The sequence below is a fragment of the Rhinolophus hipposideros genome (genome assembly GCF_964194185.1).
Source record: "Rhinolophus hipposideros genome assembly, chromosome: 23".
Classification (NCBI taxonomy): Eukaryota; Metazoa; Chordata; class Mammalia; order Chiroptera; family Rhinolophidae; genus Rhinolophus; species Rhinolophus hipposideros.
In genome coordinates this window covers 5,172,527-5,192,834 of record NC_138069.1, presented here as the reverse complement: position 1 = coordinate 5,192,834, position 20,308 = coordinate 5,172,527, and the positions used below count along the sequence as shown (strand labels likewise).

At 39.8% G+C, this 20,308-nt stretch overlaps 1 protein-coding gene across 1 annotated transcript; it reads right to left on the bottom strand.

Annotated features, from left to right (window-relative positions):
* Positions 1–1,556: 1,556 nt before the first annotated feature.
* Positions 1,557–3,873, bottom strand: PROP1 (PROP paired-like homeobox 1; the record flags this gene model as incomplete). The annotated part of the gene is made up of 3 exons (XM_081036329.1): positions 1,557–1,895; positions 2,343–2,575; positions 3,765–3,873. 3 exons carry the CDS (start codon positions 3,871–3,873, stop codon positions 1,557–1,559), a joined length of 681 nt encoding a protein of 226 aa, XP_080892455.1.
* Between the last annotated feature and the right edge of the window lie 16,435 nt (positions 3,874–20,308).

Here is a 20,308-nt window from a genome sequence, read left to right as displayed (position 1 = left end):
TGAATTGACTATTTCTCAATTCTACCAAGTCTACATAAGCGGTACCATTCTAGATGCTAATAACAGAAGTTAATTCATACATATAGTAGGTACCCACAGGATTCGGTCTTAATCGGTCTTAATTCTCTCAGGAAACCCTTGTTTAAAAAGGCTCAGACACAAATAGGAAAAGGTGAAAAATAGTTGCATATATGCATATATATGAATAGGCATTTATATCCCCTCTACACAAAGAGCTCTCAAACACTATTAAAAGATAACTATATCAATATACAAATAACTCAGAGAAGCAATGCAGAAAAGAAAATACGGAATTTGCCAATAAACATGAAACTATTTTAACTCTCCCTAGCAATTGATTAAATGAAAACTTAAAAATAAGCAACAAGGAGACATCATTCTCAATTAACAAATTGTCAAAAATGATAAAGGTCGACAAGGATGTGCTGAAACCAACACTCAGGGACTTTTGGAGGTGTACAAACTGGTACGTATAATCTTTCTGGAAGGCAGTCTGGCCCGAGGCCCTAATTACATGGGAGTGAAAATGTGTAATACAGAAGTTTTGATTCCAGAATTTTTTAATAATACGAGTATATATAAGAAACAACAAACTACATGCATATTCATCTCTAGAGACTTGTTTACTCAGAATTCTTCAACAGACCTGCCAGTAAGTGAGGCACACCTATACATAAATTAATAATAAGTAATGAGTAAAACAAGTACCTTATAAGCAATGTGGATATACCAAATGGTGCCACCCACTAGGCCACATGATGTTTCTGTTGGGAGGGCTCAGATCAAGGCCCTTCACAGACGGTTCTTTCCTGGGAAGGAGTTCTGGAGCTGCTCAAGACTCATAGTTTGCTCTTGGGAAAGTTTGCTCAAATGAAACTTCTCTATCAGAAACCACATATGTTAACACATGAATGTTGAAGACTCTTACAGGCCAAGTGAATTAGATGTTATTTATTTTTTACAAGACATTGAAGAGACATTCTTTGATGATTGGATTTGCAAGGTCTGTTGGAAGTGGGAAAGACTGGAGCTAAGGGAACCAACGAAGATAATTAGAAAATAGGGGCCAGAAAAAGTAAAGTGTCTGCTGGAATGGAAATGAGAAGAATAAATTCAAGATATACTTGTAGGATAGAATGAACTAAAGTTAATGACTTTTGTTCTTGAAATCAGCTAGAAACAGCTAGGATGAAGACCTTCAATCATGATCTCAATGAATGAAGCCCTGCAAGTTCTATCTCCTTCAACCACTTCCATCCACCAGCAGTAACAATTGCTTCCATCAGTACCACTCTTCTCCAGTCACCTCCATGGAGGTGTACATATATCTTCCAGTAGGTTCACTTCCCTAAATTCTCTCATTTAATCACCCTAATGAGTCTTCATCATGATCTCCCTCATTAAATTCCCAATCTCTGAGCTGCCCCTCAACATATTTCTACTTTAGCCTTAGGAGGAAAGGAAGCCACCTACTTTTCTCTGTGTTTCGCGAGGGCCACAGTCTGGGGAATTATCTTGTCAGCACCTATTTGACCTTAGTTCCAGGACTTTGGTGGCTCAAGGTTGAGGGGAAGCATGGATGGAGGTGGGGGACAGGGTAGATGACCAGCAGGGTTTGGGTGCAAGGGGGGATACCAATCTTCAGACTGGTGGGGTAGAGCAAAAGAACCACCTATAGAGGGCTGAGAGGGAAGGGCATGATTGTAAGGGTGAGGAAAGCAGGTCACCGGTGGAGATGGTGTTGAGTAGGAGTTGGGGCAAGCAGGGGACTCGGGCACGAAGCCAGAGAAGGTGGCAGGAGATAGATGGGCCAGTGGCTGGAGCAGTAACCGCTCTTGTTTCCTCTGCTTAGCTCTGCGGTTCTGGAACCAGACCTGAGGAGTAAGGAGAACAGCCACATCAGAGCCCCGCTCTTAAATAGGAGGCACTGTCACATGCATCCCCCCTCCCCAATGACAGAAGGTACAGGTACAAGGCATAAGTCTCTCCCACTTCGTCAGAGGAAGTAAAGCTCTCCAGAACGCATGTCTGAGCCAGGCCAAGTGAGACCCATACCAACACCCTCAACTTGGGTGTTGGAAGTCACATCACTATTAAGGTTGGGGATAGGTGTTGAAATTCAAGTCAGATTAGGTTAGAGCTAGGGTTAAACTCAAGTGGCAGTGCCAGGGCAGATGAGGTTATGTTGACTGATGGATGAGGCTATGTTCTAATGAATGTCAGGTTGGGGTTATAATGCCTATGAGAATTTGTGTCTCAATAGTTCCTGAGCCCCCAAACCGCACTTCTTCCCAGAGGAAGGGGGGATCCTGGGGCATCACCTGGATTCTGGCCTCACTGAGACCTGTGTCCCGGGCCAGGCCCTCTCGGGCCCAAATGTCAGGGTACTGGTTCCTCCCAAAGGCTGACTCCAGCTGTTCCAACTGTGCTGGACTGAAGGTGGTGCGGTGGCGACGTCGGGAATGCGGGTAACCCCTCTGTCCTCCTTGAGGGGAAAGCCTTGGTCTCCGCACTTTTACACCAGAGACGTTTCTGTAGGGCTGAGTGCTCATGTCTGAGAATGGAGGGAAAAGGAGAAGTTGCTGCCAAGTGGACCTACCCATTCACCCCCGGCCACATATGTTGGTTACCCCCAGATTCTACTCAGTGCCCCTTTGCTGCTCATACACTTTGCTCCGACCGGAAATCCTTCCGCTTTCACAACTAGCTGAAGACAGCTCAGCTTTGGCCCTGCTTGCCCTCTGAGTCTCCTAACCCAGGCTGTGCTCTCCACACAGGGTACACCTCTCAGACTCACCTCACCTTGTGGGCACTCACGCTCTGTCATCCTCACCTACCCAGTGCATGCCCATCCCTCTTCTTTTTCCTCAGATATGTCCCCATGTAACATGCCCTCCATGTGCCTTTCACCTCTTTGAGCACTCATGCTACCCTCCTGCGTTTCACCCTGTCGATGTTACATTTGCTCTGACATCCTAACAGTCTAGTTCTCTAAGAGTCAGCCCTGCTCTCAGACTCACATTCACGTTAAACCTTTATATCACTCCCATCCTCCTACACCCCTCACCTGGGAGGATGAAATATTTCCCCCTCTTCCGCTCAGACACACCTTTCCCTCATGTACATTTCATCTTCTCTCTGATTCTGGCCCAGCTGGGCCTCTAGGCTGCAGGAACCTGAGCTCGTGGGAAAGGACAGGCTCCCTAAACCCCCACACTAATTAGTCTGAGAGCCAGCCGGGGAAGAGAGAACAGGGAACAAAAAGAAACACCTGGAAGGCACACACTGAGAAAAGGAGATGTCTGCAGATGAGGCCCCCATCCCCATGGGGACCCGGGGTGTGGCCCCACCCAGTGCTCACTGTCTACCTTGGGAACACACATGCGTGGAGCGTCTGGTCCTCTGCTTTCCTCACATTGGCCCCTCCAGCTCCCTCCTCAGAGAAGGCCGTGCAGTGGGCAAACTCTGAGGTCAGGACTGAGGAGATGATTCAGCTTTGCCTCTGCCCTGCCATGATGTGTGCTATTCAGCAGCTCATCCACGCCAGGGCCTCAGGCTCCTAGTCTGTATAGCGAAGGAGTTGCCCCAGGCTTTCTAAGGTTCCCATGGTTTGAACATTCTAGGATTCTGGCTTTTAGTTCTCGTTTTCAACTTCCTTGTGGCAAACCAGTGCCCTGCAGGAGCCCAGGCATGGAGCCCCCACACCTGTGGCCTCGGTAGGATCACCCCAGAGATGCACTCACCCACCGTGGAGGTCCGAGTCCCAGCGGCTGGGCAGCTCTCAGGCCAGAGGCTGCTGCAAACTCGCCCCTTCTTTTGCTGACCCTGCTCAGCCCTCCCCTCTGCTTCCATGTCTAATAACAAACACAGTCCAGTGTCCGGTGCCCCTGAGTCTCTAATTCTGGGTCGGTTCTCTGTTCCTGCTCTTCCCGTCTATGCCTGCTGTCTCGCTCCTTCTCCCTCTGTTTATACCTCTCTCTGAGTAGAAATAGATATAGATATCTTTGTCTTTTTCAGTCTCTCCTTTTTCTAATTCCCTGTTCCTTCACTTGAGTATCATCTCTTTCTCTCTGTCTTGCCCTCACCCTGTTTCTCTGTTTTTGTCTCTACTTTCCTCTCCCTGTCCTTCACTCTGGTATGCCGGTATGCCGTGCTCCCCCTTTGCTCTCAGCTGCCTACTTTCCCTGCTTGCAATCCCACACCACCTCTTTCTCCCTCAGTCTTGAAGGAGTGACCTCCTCCTCGCCCTGTGGGCCCATCCAATCACTGCCTGGTCACCAGAGCCCCATCATCAGGGGAGGATCACAAGCAGGATGAGGGAAGGTGCTCTGTTGGAGGGTCCAGGGACTGGAGCCAAGAGCTCGTATTCCCAGAGGACCAAATTCTTTTGTCCTCTTAAATCCTCTCCTGGGAGCAGGCAGGGGAAGGAAGAGAAAATGCATTTCTCCTAAGACCCCTCTCAGAACCTCATCACGGGGGAGGCAGAGTAAATGAGGACCAGGAGCAGGGCCCGCTTGGCATTTCAGCCTGTGGGGGACACCCAAGGGACTGTTGCTAGAAAACTAAAAAAACTGAAAGACACAAGTGCGTTCTGGCCCCTCCTGGATACTCTGATTCTCAGAATACACTAGACTCCTCCTCAGATCAACCTGAACCATAAGACGCTAGGACACCATGGTTCTCATGTACTCACTGCTTTCCTCCCCCAAATGTCACCTCCTCATTCACCAGAACCCCCAGGTCTTCATGACCTTTCAAGGTCACCCAGACCTTCAGAAAATCCTGATCCTCAAGAGCATCTGAATTCCTGGTACATCCTGACCCCTCGGACTTCAGGACTCTGCAGGAGACTGATTCCCATGACATCCTGACATTCTGATTATTCAAGGAAACCATGACACACCTAGAATCCCTGCGCAGTCAGGACACCCTGACACCCAAATCACTCTGCTTCTTACATAGACCCAGGAAGTATATTCTGACATCCCTAGGACATCATGACACTTTAAAGACAACCTGATACCCCAGGACTCGGATCCTCTAGGACACACTGAAACCCAGAACATTTCACCTCTACCAAAAGATCCCTTTGCCCCCACCATGAAGTTCTAAGCTCTCAGGACACACTGACCCAATGAGGACACCCTAACTCCCTTGGAACACATGGCACCCATAGAACACTCCGATCCCCCAAGGTCATGCTAACCCTTTCCACATATCCTTTAAAAGCACCCTGACAATACATTCCATGGGTCAAAAGCATCAGCGACATGTTGCAGCTTGTCAGAAATGCAGAATCCTGGCCCTACCTCAGTCCTACTGAATCGAAATCTGCATTGCAACAAGATCCCCAGAAGAACTGAATGTACATTTGTATATTTGCAGCTCAGGCTGCCATAAAAAAATACCAAAGGCTGGGTGGCTTAAACAATAGATATTTATTTCTCACAGTTCTGGAGGCTGGGAAGTCCAAGATCAAGGTGCCAACTGATTCAGTTTCTGGTGAGAGCTCTTTTCCTGGGCTGCAGACAGCCATCTCCTGTGTCTTCCTTTACAAGGCAGAGAGTGAACCAGCTCTGGTGACCCTTACTCTTAGATAAGACCCATTCTCATGATCTCATCTAACCCTAATCACCTCCCAAAGGCCCCACCTCCAAATGCCATCACATTGGGGTTAGGGTTTCCACTTATGAACTGGGAGAAGACACATTCAGTCCGTAACAACATTAAAGTTGAGAAGCACTGATCCAAGACACCAATCCCTCTCCCTTACCTCAAAATATACAGTCTGTGACCTCCTAGAGCAACCTGAACCCCATGACACCTATGACTACCTGAGAACCCGTAACATGTAGTCAACTTGGACCCACAAGCAAACATCGAATTCCAGTACACCTTGTTACCTCAAGATACCCTAACCTTATAAGGGAACTCTGACCAGCCATCCAGGACAGCCTAATTTTTAAGCATACTTTGATATATTACAAAGAAACTCTGAATCACTACCCTGCTCCCTGAGGACACTGAGATATTATACCTTCGACTTGACATTCCAGAATACCATGATCCCTTAGGAGGCTGGGAGATTTAGAGGCATTTGTTTTTCCAGGGCAGCCTGATTCCCACCCCAACCCTGACCTTCAAGGAAGCCTGACACCCAGGAATCTCTCATTCTGTAAGAAGCAGAACCCTGTGGTGGGGAAGACTATAGGTTCTGGAGCTAAACTGCCAGGGGTTCAAATCCCAGCTCTTCCACATACTAGTTATGTGATCCTGAGCTTATTACTTAATATCTCTGTGCCTCAGCTTTATGTCCTGGGGAAATTAATACAGTCGATTCTGTTTATTTGAGGTGGTTAGTTATGTTGCATAAAGTCACTATAAACACTGAATTAGTCAATATTGAACCATTGCTCCTGGGGGAAGTAAGTTCCTGTTAGCGTCTGGACACATTTTTGTTAACCGGTCAACACATAACCTTTTTGAATGTGTTTCTTTTTAAAGATACCTTGTCTAATACATATTGTTAATTCATTAACATAGACATGATGACCAACAGCACTATACCTCATGCCTGAACAAAGTTCATCTAACAGATATATTTTCCCCATAAGGCACATCATGGCCTTCCTGCACTTGGGAACACCAGTCAACACTTCAGCATTTATGCATTTCAAACAGCAAAATTACCCACTGCCCCAAAAGCACAAAAGTGTGCAAACTAGTGGCACTAAGTAGAATGCAAAAAGTCTCCTGTATACAGAATGAGAGTTGAAACAAGAAGGCTGAGCAGTTGCCTTGTTTCACCTCAACTAGGAATGTGGCAAGTCAAATGTTTCATGCCTCTGTGCATGCGCATGGCTGCAAATAACACGGACACACCGAAGAGCATTGCAAAAGAGTATTGGTTTCAAACAAATTGTAGTGAGTAGCTTAATTTGCAAATACGGAACCCACAAATAATGAGGATGGACTCTACCTACCTGATGGAGTGGTAATGATTGAGATTTCTATCTTTCCTTTCGTTAATGTGGTATATCACATTGATTAATTTGCATATATTGAACCATCCTTGTGTCCCTAGAATGAACCCCACTTGCTCATGATGTATTTATTATCCTTTTCGTCTGTTGTATTCAATTTGCTAGTATTTTGTTTAGGGTTTTTGCATCTATGTCCACCAGACATACTGGCCTGCAATTTTCTTATTGTGTGTAGACATTGCCTCGTATTTTTATCAGGGTATCTTGGCCTTGTAAAATGAGTTAGAAAGTATTCCCTCCTCTCGAAGAGTTTGAGAAGGGTAGGTATTTGAATGTTTAGTAGAATTCACCAGGGAAGTATTCTGGTCCTGGCCTTTTTGTGTGTGTGTATGAGGGGGGGAAATTTTTGATGTCTGTTCCAATTTCCTTACTATAGGTCAGTCTATTTAAGTCTTCCAGTACTTCATGGTTCAGTCTAGAAAGGTTATATATTTCTAAGAATTTGTCCATTTCTTCCAGATTATTGAATTTGTTGGCATATAGCCTTTCATAGTATTCTTGTATATTCTTTTGTATTTCTGTAGTGTCCGTTGTGACTTCTCTTTCGTTTCTGAATTTATTTATTTGAGTCTCTTCTTGTTTTTCTTAGTAACTCTAGTTAGAGGTTTGTCAATTTTATTCATCTTTCCAAGGAAACATCTCTTTGTTTCATTACTTTTTCTATTGTCTTTTGTTCTGTATTTATTTATTTCCACTCTAATTCTTATTATTTCCTTCCTTCTACTGACTTTGGGTTTTATTTGTTCTTCTTCTTTTTTCTAGTTCTTTAAGGTATAATGTTAGATTGTTTATTTGAGATTTTTCTTGTTTCTTTAGGTATGCTTGTAATGCTACAAGCTTCCCTCTTAGTACTGCTTTTGTTGCATCCAAAAAAAATTTCAATGTCATATTTTCATTTTCACTTGTCTCTATGTATCTTTTGATCTCTTATTTATTCTTTGACCCAATAGTTGTTAAGTAGCATGTTTATATCCACATTATTTGTGGTTTTTTTTCAGCTTTCTTCTTATAGTCAATTTTCAGTATCATACCGTTGTTGGAAAATATGTTTCAGATTATTTCAATCTTCTTAAATTTGTTGAGACTAGTTTTGCACTCCAGTATATAGTCTATCTTGGAGAGCGTTCCATGTGCTCTTGCAGAATACATATTCTGTTGTTTTGCAATGACAAGTTTTATCAATATTGATCATGTCCATTTGGTTAAATGTGTCATTTAAGGCTGATATTCCTTATTTACTTTCTCTTTGGATGATACTGTGTTTCCCCGAAAATAAGACTTATCTGGAAAATAAGCCCCTAGCATGATTTTTCAGGATGTTCGTAATATAAAATAAGCCCTGCTGTATTTCCCCCAAAATAAGACCAGGTCTTATATTAATTTTTGCTCCAAAAGATGCATTAGGGCTTATTTTATATTACAAGCATCCTCAAAAATCATCCTAGGGCTTCTTTTCCGGATAGGTCTTATTTTTGGGGAAACATGGTATATCCATTGCTGTGAATGTGGTACTCACATCCCCTACTATAATTATATTTTTGTCAATTTCTCCCTTTAGTTCTGTTAGTTATTGCTTTATACATTTTGTGGATTTCAAGTTGGAGGTGCACATATATTAAGTATTATGTCTTCCTATGAATTGTCCCCTTTTTCATTTTAATAGGTCCATCTTTGTCTCTTGCTACCTTTTTTTATCTTGAAATCTATTTTGTCTGATATAAGAACAGCTACATCCAGTGTTCTCTGGATGCCATTTGTCTTTGGTTCTAGATTTTAACAACTGGACATTTCTTTTTACCTTTTGATTTTTAGTTTCTAATTTTTGGCTTGTGATGGAGGCTGCAAGAGAATATACCCTATGAAACCAATATTTGGGGACTCTGTATAAGTTTTTGTGGTAGCCAAGAAAGTAACCAATATTTGTAATTCTTCTCTGGACTTAAAAGAAGAATGTGTATTCTCTATTTGCATAATGACAATATATGTATTTTATATGTCTAGTTTTTAAATCAAATTTATGCATCGTTTAAACAAAATTTCTGCCATCTATTTTTACTAACTGCTTTATCTATCAAATTCTGGGAAGTGTGTATTAAACTACACCATTAAGATTTTGATATAGGATTCGAAAAAAATGGTGGTGTGAGGTGAGCCTCTGGAAATCTCCCCTGAAATTTACAAGAAATTGAACAACTATAACTCCATAAAGGACGCCCTGCACAGCAGACAGGCAAGACCAAGAAACTCACTACTGAATTCACCTAAAGTTGGGAAAATTGCACGAGCATGGGAAGAGGGAAGGGAGAAGTGTGGAGACGGGGTCCCGTGGGCATAGGACGCAGACATAGCTCAGTGCTCCGAGCTCGCTGCATCCTGGTACTACTGCAACTGTAGGAGAGGGAAGAACTGGGACTGCTAGGGCTCTGCTTATGGCCCACAGAGCTAAGGGGACAGCATATAACACGGCTGAACCCAATGGTCATGGCAAAGACCTCGGAGAAAGACTGAGGGAAGAAGGCTGAAAACGGTGGTTTAAGCCCTCACTGCCATAGAGAAAGGAAGCCTTACGCACTGAGACTAGCCGCCCTCTCCCTACCCTCCCAGAGTTTGCCTCGCCCCTGCCTGCCCAGTGCTAGAAGTGGAATATTAGCGGTGTCAGATCAAAAAAACAGAATATTTGCATTCTGAGAACTGTGGTCCGCAGACACAGATTCGCAGCACAACTAGTTCTGACAAAGGGGAGGGAGTTGTGGAAGGAGGACCAGCTGTGTGGTGGTCACCGCCATTGCTCTGGGCCACCTCTCAACACCCACCCCACCCCTGTCCCCACGTATCTGGGTGGATCCCTGCAGGATAAACAGAACTGCTGAAATACACAGGGTCTGAATCTGGTGCAGGAAGAACTTTGGGACTTCAAAAGCTCTCCGCATCACCACAAGGATGCGGTGCTCTATGATCCTGGCAAACTGTTAACAGAGGAGAAGCCCGCCTTCCAGGGAATCCCCCCATTGTGTGAGAAGCTGGAATAGTGCAGAGAAAACAACACTATAGTGTGAGAGAGGAAAAAGGCTGCAGTCGGAGAGAAAATAAAACATTCTACCAACACCTACTGGAAAAGAAAAGAAAGACCTCTTCTGGTCAACCTGTTGCAGAACACACTCCTGTACATGTCTAGGAAGAGAAATAATAAATCAGTAATTGCCATGAATAACCAACGCAACAAGACAACTCAGAAAGAAAATGAAAAGTCTCCAGAAAAGGAACTTAAAGATATGGAAATATGTGACTTAAATGACAGAGAATTCAAAACTGCGGTTCTGAAAAAACTCAATGAGGTGCAAGAAAACACAGAAAGGCAGTTTAATGAACTCAGAAACAAAGAACAACATAAACAGTTTACCAAAGAGATTGAAATTTTAATAAAGAACCAAATACAATTTCTGGAGATTAAGAACTCAGTAGAAGAAATGAAGAATGAAATAACCAGCTTAGGTAGTAGAGCTGACCAGATGGAGGAAAGAATGAGTGATATTGAAGATAGAAATCTGGAAATGACACAGATGGTAGAAAAAAGAGACTTAAGACTTAAAACAAATGAAAGAACTCTACAAGAACTTTCTGACTCCATCAGAAAGAGCAATAAGAATAATGGGCATACCAGAAGGGGGAGAAAGGGAGAAGGGAACAGAGAGTATATTCAAACAAATTGTTGATGAGAACTTCCCAGACTTGTGAAAGAACTGGATCCTTGAATCCAAGAAGCAAATAGAACGCCTAATTACCTCAACCCCAACAGGCCTTTTCCAAGGCACATTGTATTGAAGCTGTCAAAAATAAATGACAAAGAAAGAATCCTCAAGGCAGCCAAGGAAAAGAAGACGGTAACCTACAAAGGAAAGCCCATTAGATTATCATTAGAGTTTTCAGCAGAAACTCAACAAGCAGGAGGGAATGGAACCAAATATTCAAACTACTGAAAAAGAGAAATTATGAGCCAAGAATAATATATCCAGCAAAGATATCCTTTAGATATGAAGGAGGAATAAGACCTTTTCCAGACATACAGAAGCTGAGGGAATTTTCTAATACATGACCTGCACTACAAGAAGTACTAAAGGAGGCTATTTGACCATGATCAACAGGGACAATTGTGGCAATGAAAACATCAAAAGGGGGAAAGTAAAGGCCTGAACCAGAACATGGGAATGGAGAATGTAAGCATGCTGAAGAAAATGGAATACTCTAAATATCAAACTGTGTTTTACATAATCTTAATGGTAACCGCTCAAAAAAAAATGCAGTACTGAAATATATACTGTAATAAAAGAAGGAACAGAGGGAAACATCATAGAATAGCACCAGACAAAATAATAGACAACAACGAAAAGGCAAAGAAACAATGGAGACACAGTCTTATCAGAAAACTAAAGATAGAATGACAGGAAATCGTCACGTATCAATAATCACCCTAAATGTAAATGGACTGAACTCACCAATAAAAAGGCACAGAGTAGCAGATTGGATCAAAAAACTAAACCCAACCATATGCTGTCTCCAAGAGACACATCTCAGCTACAAGGACAAGCATAGATTTGAAGTGAAAGGGTGGAAATTGACACTCCAAGCAAATGGTACCCAGAGAAAATCAGGTGTAGCCATAATGATATCAGATGAAACAGACTTCAGGGTGAAAAAGATAACAAGAGACAAAAATGGACATTTCATCATGGTAAAGGGGACTATACAACAAGAAGACATAACAGTCATCAATATTTATGTCCCCAATCAGGGAGCACCAAAATATACCAAGCAACTACTAACAGAACTAAAGGGAGAAATTGACCAAAACACAATTATACGAGGGGACTTAAATACATCATTGACAGCTATGGATAGATCATCCAAACAGAAAATCAATAATGAAATAGCAGCCCTAAATGACACATTAGATGAAATGGACATCATTGACATATATAGAGCACTTCATCCTAAAACATCAGACTATACATTCTTTTCGAGTGTACATGGAACATTCTCAAGGATAGACCATATATTGGGACACAAAATCAGCCTCAGCAAATTTAAGAAGATTGAAATCATACCAAGCATATTCTCTGATCACAAAGCTTTGAAATTGGATATCAACTGCAAAAAGAAAGCAGGAAAAAACACAAATACATGGCGATTAAACAACATACTTTTAAAGAACGACTGGGTCAAAGAAGAAATTAGAGGAGAGATCAAAAGATACATAGAAACAAATGACAATGAAAATACATCCTACCAAATTTTTTACGATGCAGCGAAAGCAGTTTTAAGAGGGAAATTTATATCATTACAGGCCTATCTCAAGAAACAAGAAAAATCCCAAATAAATAACCTCATGTTACACCTTAAAGAACTAGAAAAAGAAAAACAAATGAAACCCAACGTCAGCAGAAGAAAGGAAATAACAAAAATCAGAGCAGAACTAAATGAAATAGAGAACAAAAAGACAATAGAAAAATTAATGTGACAAAGAGCTCGTTCTTTGAAAAGATTAACAAAATCGACAAACCCTTGGCTAGACTCATTAAGATAAAAAGAGAGAAGACACTATTTAACAAAATCAGAAATGAAAAAGGGGAAGTTATCACGGACACCACAGAAATACAAAGGATCATGCAAGAATATTATGAAGGACTATATGACACCAAATTCAACAACCTAGAAGAAATGGACAAGTTCTTAGAAACATATAGCCTTCTAAGGCTGAACCATGAAGAAATGGAAAATCTAAACAGACCAATCACCAGTAACGAAATTGAATCAGTCATCCAAAACCTTCCCAAAGGCAAAAGCCCGGGACCAGACGGCTTCACTAGTGAATTGTACCAAACCTTCACACAGGATCTAATAACAATCCTGCTCAAACTCTTCCAAAAAAAATAAAAAAATTGAAGAAGAGACAGTACTCCCTACCTCAGTTTATGAGGCCAACATTACCCTGATACCAAAACCTGGTAAGGACAACACAAAAAAAGAAAACTGCATACCAATATCTCTGATGAATACTGATGCAAAAATCCTAAACAAAATTCTAGAAATTCGAATACAACAATGCATTAAAAAGATTATTCATCACAACCAAGTTTCATTCTTTTGCATGTGGCACATCCCCGGGGCACAAGGATGGTTCAACATCTGCAAATCCATCAATGTGATACATCACATAAACAAAATAAAGGACAAAAATCATCTGATTATATCAATTGATGCAGAAAAAGCAATTGTCAAGATACAACATCCATTTATGATTAAAACACTTAATAAGATAGGTATAGAAGGAAAATCTCTTAACATAATAAAGGTCATATATGACAAGCCCTCAGCTAATCTCATAATTAATGGTGAACAACTGAAGCCCTTTGCTCTACGTTCAGGAACACGACAGGGCTGTCCCCTATCACCTCTGCTTTTCAACATAGTGTTGGAAGTCCTTGCCAGAGCCATCAGGCAAGAGAAAGAAATAAAAGGCATCCAAATTGGGAATGAAGAAGTTAAATTATCACTTTTTGTAGATGACTTGATGCTATATATAGAAAACCCTAAAGACTCCACCAAAAAGCTGTTAGAAACAATCAATGAATACAGTAAAGTTGCTGGCTACAAAATCAACGTACAAAAGTCCATTCCATTCCTATATACTAACAATGAAATCTCAGAAAAAGAAATACGAAAAACAATTCCCTTTGCAATTGTAGCAAAAAGAATAAAATACTTAGGAATAAACTTAACCAAGGATGTAAAGGATTTATATGCTGAAAATTATAAGACATTTATGAAAGAAATTGAAGAAGACACAAAGAAATGGAAAGACATTCCGTGCTCATGGATTGGAAAAATCAACATAGTTAAAATGGCCATATTACCCAAAGCAATATACAGATTTAATGCAATCCGCATCAAAACTTCAATGGCATTTTTTAAAGAAAAAGAACAAAAAATCATCAGATTTGTTTGGAACAACAAAAGACCCTGAATAGCCAAAGCAATCTTAAGAAAAAAGAACAATACTGGAGGTATCGCACTCCCTGACTTTAGCTTCTACTACAGGGCTACAATAATCAAAACAGCATGGTATTGGCAGAAAAACAGACACATAGACCAATTGAATAGAATTGAGAACCCAGAAATAAAACCACATATATATGGACAGATGATTTTTGACAAAGGAGCTAAAAACATACAATGGAGGAAAGACTGCCTCTTCAATAAATGGTGCTGGGAGAATTGGATAGCCACATGCAAAAGAATGAAACTGGACTGCTATCTGTCACCATGTACCGAAATTAATTCAAAATGGATCAAAGACTTAAGCATAAGACCTGAAATAATAATGCATAGAAGAAAACATAAGTACTAAACTTATGGACCTTGGGTTCAAAGAGCATTTTATGACTTTGACTCCAAAGCTAATGGAAGTAAAAGCTAAAATAAATGATTGGGACTATATGAAACTTAAAAGCTTCTGCACAGAAAAAGAAACCATCAACAAAATAAAGAGGCAACCAACTGAATGGGAGCAGATTTTTGCAAACAGTGCCTCCATAAGGGGCTAATATCCAAAATATACAAGGAATTCATGAAATTCAACAACAAAAAAACAAACAACCCAATTGAAAAATTGGTAGAGGACCTGAAGAGACATTTCTCCAAAGAGGACATAAAAATGATAAATAGACATATGAAAAAAGGTTCAACATCACTAATCATCAGAGATATGCAAATAAAAACCACAATAAGATATCACCTCACCCCAGTCAGAATGGTTATCATCAACAAGACAAATAGTAACAAGTGTTGGAGAAGCTGTGGAGAAAAAGGAACCCTCATATACTGTTGGTGGGAATGCAGACTGGTGCAGCCATTATGGGAGGCAGTGTGGAGGGTCCTCAAAAAATTACGAATAGAATTACCACATGACCCAGCAATGCCTCTCCTGGGTATCTATCCAAAAAATCTGAAAACATTTATCCATAAAGACTTGTGTGCTCCAACGTTCATTGCAGCTTTGTTTACGGTGGCCAAGACAGGGAAACAACCAAAATGTCCTTCGATAGATGAATGGATAAAGAAGTTGTGGTATATATACACAATGGAATGCTATTGGGCGGTAACAAAAAATGGTATAGGAACATTTGTGACAACATGGATGGATCTTGAGAGTATAATGCTAAGCAAAATAAGTTAGACAGAAAAAGCAGAGAATCATATGATTTCACTGATATGTGTTATATAAACCAAAAACAACAAAAGAACAAGACAAACAAATGAGAAACAAAAACTCATAGACACAGACAATAGTTTAGTGATTACCAGAGGGTAAGGGGGTTGTGGGGTGGAGATGAAGGTAAGGGGGATCAAATATATGGTGATGGAAGGAGAACTGACTCTGGGTGGTGAACACAATGGGATTTATAGATGATGTAACACCGAATTGTACACCTGAAATCTATATAATTTCACTAACAATTGTCACCCCAATAAATTAAAAAAGAATAATTACTTTAAATGTAAATGGATAAAATGCTTAAATCAAAAGACTTAGGTGTTCGAATGTAGAAGAAAACAAAATCCATACATTTGCTACCTACAACAGATCAACTTCAGATCAGAAGACACATACAGATTGGAAGTGAAAGGATGGAAAAAGATATTTCATGCAAATGGAAATTAAAAATAAAAACTGGGTTAGAAATACATGAGAAAAAATAGATTTTAAAACAAAGCCTATAACAAGAGACAAAGAAGGATATTTCATATACAATAGCAAGATATGGAAGTAATCTAATTTTCCGTTGATACACAATTGGATAAAGAAGATATGATACATATGTACAATGGAATATTACTCAGCAGTTAAAAGAAATGAAATCTTACCATTTGCAACAACATGGATGGACCTAGAAGGTAGTATGCTAAGTGAAATAAATCACACAGAGAAGGATCAACACCATATGATTTCACTTCTAGGTGGAATCTAAAAGACAAATAAACAAAACAGAAACCAACTCACAGGAACAGAGAAGAAACAGATGGTTTCTAAATGGGAGGGCCATTAGGGGGCTGGGTGAAAAAGGTAAAGAGATTAAGAAGTACCAATTGGCAGTTACAAAATAGTCATGGAGATGGAAAATATAGCACAGGAAATACAGTCAATAATGTAATAACTCTGTATGGTGCCAGGTGGGTATTAGACTTCCTTGGGGAATTACTTTGTAAGTTATATAAATGCCTAATACTATGTTGTACACCCAAAGCTAACATAATACTGAATAGTATGAACTAATCAGAAACAGTTTTGGGGACACAAAAAACCGAGAGTTGTTAGATGGGCGGGGGGGAGGGGGTTGGGGATGGGGGGAAGGGTGAAGTATTGGGGGGCGGCTGGTGACCACAGGATGGCCTCAGGGTTTTTTGAGAATTACTTTGGGGAACTTATTCAATAGTGTTTGAGGATTTTGTTGGGTGTCCGATGGACATGTGTCCTGTTTGGGAGACCACCTCAGGGATGCTGTGGATGCCTGGTCATGGCATTGTACACCAAAGGCTGGACGTTAATGAATGCCAACTATAATTTTATGTGTATAATGTGATGGCTCGGTGTGAGGTCGGAGTGCTGGTGGATGGGGGGAGGGGGGTTCACGGTGTGAGGGATGTAAAAATAAAATAAAATAAACTATAAAAAAAAAAGAAAAATAAAATAAAATTTTAAATAAATAAGAAAGAAACGATATATGCATCCTTATGTTCATTATACTATTATTTATAATAACCAAGATATGAAAGCCACTGAGGTGTCTGTCAATAGATGAATAGATAAAGATGTGGTAGAATGGAATATTATACAGCCATGAGCAGAATAAAATCTTGCCATTTGTGACAATATCGATGAATGTAGAGGGTATTATGCTAAGTTAATTAAGGCAAAGGAAGACAAATACTACGTTATTTTACATGTATGTGGAATCTAAAAACTGTAACAAATGAACTAAAAATACAAAATAGAAACGGTTTCATAAAGAAAAAACTGACGGTTGCCAGAGAAAAAGAGGTTAGGGGGTATGGCAGAAAAGTTGAAAGGTGTTAAGAGGTACAAATTTCCAGTTATTATGTAAATAAGTCACAAGGAAATAATATATAGCATAGGGAACATAGTCAATAATATAATAACCTCATACCTTGACAGAGAGGTACTAGATTTATTGTGGTGATCACTTCATTAGGTATATTAATGTCGAATAACAATGTTGTAAACCTGAAACTATATTAATAATGTATATATCTATATTTTATTATAAAAATATGTAAGTAAATATATAAACAACATTGTTAGGATTTGCTTGCATATTAACCATGGAGCTACAAGATCTGACAATTGCATTCGCTAACTCATCCTAGAAAAAGTGCTCCATATCTCATTGCTGAATATCACTACTGTCACCTTCGAAGTACTCACCTTGGGAAGCTATGCACCATCGCCAGTGCCTAGTCCACCCTTCAAAGCAATTTTGGAACTCTTTTTTTGGAATAGCCATCAGAGTTGTCGTCATACTATCCTTGATGTCCTGAATGTCATCAAAATGTCTTCCTTTCAAAATTTCCTTTATCTTTGGGTAAAGAAGTCACTGGGGGCCAGATTAGGTGAGTGTGGTGGGTATTCCAATAGTTATTTGTTGACTGTCTAAAAAACTCAGTGACAGTGCTGTGTGAGTTGGTACATTTTCACGATGCAAGAGCCATGAATTGTTTCCGAAAAGTTCAGGTCATCTAACTTTTTCACATAGTCTTTTCAGCACTTCCAAATAGTAAACTTCGTTAATTGTCTGTCCAGTTGGTAGAAATTCATAATGAATAATCCCTCTGATATCAAAAAAGGTTAGCAATATCATTACAACAAGTTTACGAACTTAATTGTCACACCTTGTATGAGAGAACACAGGTTTTGAACTATATTTGGGTATAAGGGTTCAATGAATAAAGGGGTAAAAGGATAGTATAATGAGCATGAGCCCAGTTTTGGACACGTTGAATTTGAAGTGCCTATGGAGTAGCAAAGGGATAATATCCGGTAGAAGACTGATGGTACCTCCCACCACCCTTTCTCCTTCTCTCTTGATATGGACTACAGATATAGATTTGAGAGTGATCTGTTTATAGTACATGAAACTATGCAATTAGAGTAAACTATTATTTAAGTGAAAAAAGTGGAGTTCAAGATGTATGCTAACGCTAGTCAAAAGACCGGGGAAAAATCAAGAAACTGTAGTATCATACAAGTTCAGAGAAATTGGTTTATAACAGTAAGGATAACCAACAAAGACAAAGTGCTTTAGTGAGAGCAGTATAAAAAGTGAAAGAAAAGAAAGTGACCATTTCTAATTGCCTGGTTGTAGAGGAAGCCAGGTGGCAATGGATTTTTTAAAATATATAGAAAATTAGAACGTGAAACAGCAAATGTTATCAACATTCTCAAGGAAAGAAACAGAAGAAAGTTGTGTGACACCAGTAACTGTACCTAAGGAAGACATTTTTAAGATGAAGTTATATCTGAGTAGGTAGAACCAATGGAGAAGCAGAAAGGGAGAGATAAATTAAATACATAGGAGAAAGGCAGCAAATAATTAACTAAGGTTTCTACTGAGATAGGAGGACATGGAATTTATAGCTATTGTTGATGAAATAGCCTTGGAGAGGATGAGTGTTGCCTCTTTCACTAAAATTGCAGGAAGGGAGGTAAAAATGAATGTGAATACCAATAAGACAGTGATGGTTTTATCCTCTCAATACACTCTCACCAGGCAATGGAAAGATATTCAAAAACATGAATAAATATTCAGATATGAATTTAGCAAAAGTAAAAAAGTCATATCCACTAGCATCTATATGCTTTGAAATGAGAACGTTAAACATCAGTGATATTTGTAGACTTGCTAACAAATTAAATCAAACTATTCACTTAAATAGGTAATAATTATGTGAAAAAGTTTGATGTTATTTAATTATGGTCACTCTATTAAACAACTGAACTATACTTAAAACTACTAATTTTAATAAGATAATCCCTTTAAAGAATCAGATTGCTTAGTCAGTGCATGAGATAGCAAAAGACACAAGGCATGACTGAAAAAGTCCTCTGAAGAGGACTATAAGAGGTGAGAGAAATTAACCTGGCACTAGGAGTTAGGAAATGGCTTTGATATCTACTCAAAGTGACATAGGTAGCCATTATGAGCTCTGGACTCGGAGAGAAACATGAAAACATTCTCATGCAGAAATACACAGCTTGGAGTATTAATATCTAATTCACTTCACACATACAGAGTGAATTCTGGTGCTTGAACAGTGAAGCTGCATGATTTTTGAGGAATTATCATGGGGTATAATCTCATGGTTATTGCTCTGGATATATTCAACATGACAGGGTCAGAGAAGTATCCTGATTACTTGGAACAGAATTGTACTTGGGTTCTAATGTTAGCATATTTAAGTCCACACTTATACTCTAAAACAAGCCATTTGGTAGGATAACAGACAAGATGTGGCAGATAAATAGGAGTGACTACAGTTAAATTTCCTCCTTTAAGTTTATCCTGCATGCCCTGACTTCTTTCCATCCAACACACAAAAACTAAAACATTCAGAACAGACTTAAAATTGTTTTACTAAATAGGTTGTACCCAATTTTGAAATGGCCACAATGAATCCTTTCTTGGAAGACGTTTTTGTTCTTATCTCAATATTTAATTAAATATGATGGAGGCTTTCAATTCTAGGCAAGATGGAGTAAACACACTTCATCCTCTGTCTCCTTTGAATGAAGCTATTAAACTTAGAAAAATGCATGGAGCATCTGTTTTACAACTCTGAACAGTTAATAGTACCAGGCACATTGATAATGAAGGCCAAAATTAGAAGTACCATCAAACTGGAAGTGAATTTACCTTATTCTTCCCTACTAGTATCCACCAGTCTGAACTCAACACAATTTGAAACATAAAGTGGACATTGGCACAAACAACGAAGAGGCTGAAACAAACTCTAATTCTGATGCAAGAAGCAGAAAAGGAGTCTCTTTCCTCAGAAAGGGTGAGGAAAATTTTCCATATGTTTATTTTTCCCTCTTTTTCCCATTTTCTGGCAACTAAGAAGTGGTGGCAATGACAGTGGTGCAAACCGAGGTTGGAATTAGCCTAAAAGTT